The 2,500-nt window shown below is 44.0% G+C and overlaps 1 protein-coding gene across 1 annotated transcript in view; it reads left to right on the top strand.

The window, feature by feature from the left end:
* The first annotated feature begins 119 nt into the window (after positions 1-119).
* The window catches only part of LOC125145855 (E3 ubiquitin/ISG15 ligase TRIM25-like), a 3,258-nt gene continuing 877 nt past the window's right edge, over positions 120-2,500 (top strand). The window contains exon 1 of the mRNA XM_047820408.1: positions 120-1,130. Coding sequence (XP_047676364.1) covers positions 537-1,130 — 594 coding nt within the window. The 5' untranslated portion in view covers positions 120-536. The remainder of the gene's footprint in view (positions 1,131-2,500) is intronic.

The raw sequence follows: 2,500 nt of genomic DNA, 5'->3' as shown, positions 1-2,500 counted from the left end.
TCCGTAAGGAGAAGTTGTTTTACTCGAGTCTACAGGGTTAGAATACAATTTCTTGTTTTATCAGAAATGAGTAAATGATAAAGATTGAGACTTCAACAGATTCTTTATTGTCTGTTCTTTCACTTTTCAGCGGTGTTTTTACTTTGCACACAGTTTCTCTCTCTCTCTCTCTCTCTCTCTCTCTCTCTCTGTCTCTCTCTCTGTCTCTCTCTCTCTCTGTCTCTCTAGAGTCTGTTACACAGAGGTAATACTTTGAGGCATCCAGAGACAATAGAATGTAGTAGAAGAGTGAGGACTGAACCTTCTACAGAGTATGATCATACACACACACACACACACACACACAAGCACACACACACACACACACACACACACACACACACACACACACACACACACACACACACACACACACACACACACACACACACAGTAACTCGAATAGAATCAGGAAATAAAAACAAAAAAATGTGACAGCAAAGTGCCTTTAGCGCTCTGTCTGTTTCTGTCTCTCTCTCTTTCTCTGTACACGAGAAATGGCTGAGGCGAGTATTTCAGTAGATCAGGACCAGTTTATCTGTCCAGTGTGTCTGGATCTCCTGAAGGAGCCAGTGGCTATTCCCTGTGGTCACAGTTTCTGTAAGGTCTGTATTAATGGCTGCTGGGTTCAGGAAGATCAGAGCGGAGTTTATAGCTGTCCTCAGTGCAGAGACACTTTCACCCCAAGGCCTGTTCTACGCAGAAACAACATGCTGGCTGAAGTGGTGGAGAAACTAAAGAAGACGACTGAAGTCCAAGCTGCTTCTCCTGCTCACTGTTACGCAGGACCTGGAGACGTGGAGTGTGATTTCTGCACCGGGAGAAAATACAAAGCCGTCAAGTCCTGTCTGGTCTGTCTGGCTTCGTGCTGTGATGTTCACCTTAAACCTCATCTTGAAATTCCTGCTTTGAAAAAACACACATTAATCGAAGCCTCAACAAATCTACAAGAGAAGATCTGCTCTGAACACGACAAGCTGATTGAGATCTACTGTCGTACTGATCGAACCTGCATCTGTTATATGTGTATGATGGATAAACACAAAGGACACGACACAGACACGGTCACAGCAGAACGATCTGAAAAACAGGTGAGAAGAAGAAAGAATTCCAGATTTAATTCTAGTGTTATTTTCTTACTTAGGGTGAACTGCTTTAGTCACTTATGAATGTTCATTTGAAATTTGTGAGGGAAAAAAAATAGAGGTGTGTTCTGGTTAAGATAAAACTTGTTAGTCGTAGTTATAATCTGGTCAAACCTGTAAGTGGCATGTCATGGAATGTAAAAGTGGAGAGGGGGTGTAGGGATGTTCTGTTGTGTTGTGTTCTGCCACACAACAAACACTCCTGACACTTTTCTCCACCCACTCCAACCCACCTGTACTCGCCTTGTAGTATATTGTACAGCGCACATATACTGATGTTAAATAGTGCCCGCTTAGAGGCGGAGGGATTTTCTGGGGGTGGTGTGTTCTTCTGTGTTTAACTGATGAGCAAACAGTCTACTTACTAGTTTCCTTCCTCTCACCTTGATGCACTCCATATATACAATTACAAAACGAAACGACTACACGCCTCTTTGCTTCTTTTCCACACTCTCCATCACACTGGACAGTTGAAACCAAATACTTAAACTGCTGCACCTTCTTGACCTCAGCCTCCTGTAACCTTACTGTTCTACTTCCCACCCTCTCATTCAAATACATATATTCAAATTTATTACTAAGACTAGCTTTTATTCCTATTCTTTCCCGAGCAGACCTCCACTTTTCCAGGTGCTCTTCCACCTGCTCTCTACTCTCACTATAGATCACAATGTCATCTACAAACATCATCGTCAATGGAGATTCATGTCTGAATTCATCTGTCAATCTGTCCATCATCATAGCAAACAGGAAGGGACTCAAAGCCGATCCTTGATGTACCCCACTCCCACCTTGAACTCCTCTGTCTGACCTACAGCACATCGCACTGCTGTCATACTCTTATACATATCCTGAACTACTCTGTCATACCTCTCCAAACTACTGACATCCTCATACAGTACCATAGCTCCTCTCTTTGCACCTTCTGGGCATGAAACCATACTGCTTTGCACAAACATATCCACTTCCTTGCCTAGCTTCCTTGCCTTTCTTAACCTAGCTTCCACTACTCTTTCCCATAGCTTCATCGTGTGGCTCATCAACTTTATACCCCCGTAGTTGCTACAACCCTGCACATCACCCTTGTTCTTAAAGATCGTTGCTAGAACACTTCTCCTCCGTTCACCAGGCATCTTCTCACTCTCTAAAATCCTCTTCATTCATTCATTTTCTACCGCCTATCCGAACTTCTCAGGTCACGGGGAGCCTGTGCCTATCTCAGGCGTCATCCGGCATCGAGGCAGGATACACCCTGGACGAAGTGCCAACCCATCACAGGGCACACACACTCATTCACTCACACACTCACACACTAC

This window comes from Tachysurus fulvidraco, chromosome 11 (genome assembly GCF_022655615.1).
Source record: "Tachysurus fulvidraco isolate hzauxx_2018 chromosome 11, HZAU_PFXX_2.0, whole genome shotgun sequence".
Lineage (NCBI taxonomy): Eukaryota > Metazoa > Chordata > Actinopteri > Siluriformes > Bagridae > Tachysurus > Tachysurus fulvidraco.
The sequence above is the reverse complement of the archived record's forward strand: the minus strand, read 5'-3'. Positions and strand labels throughout refer to the sequence as shown.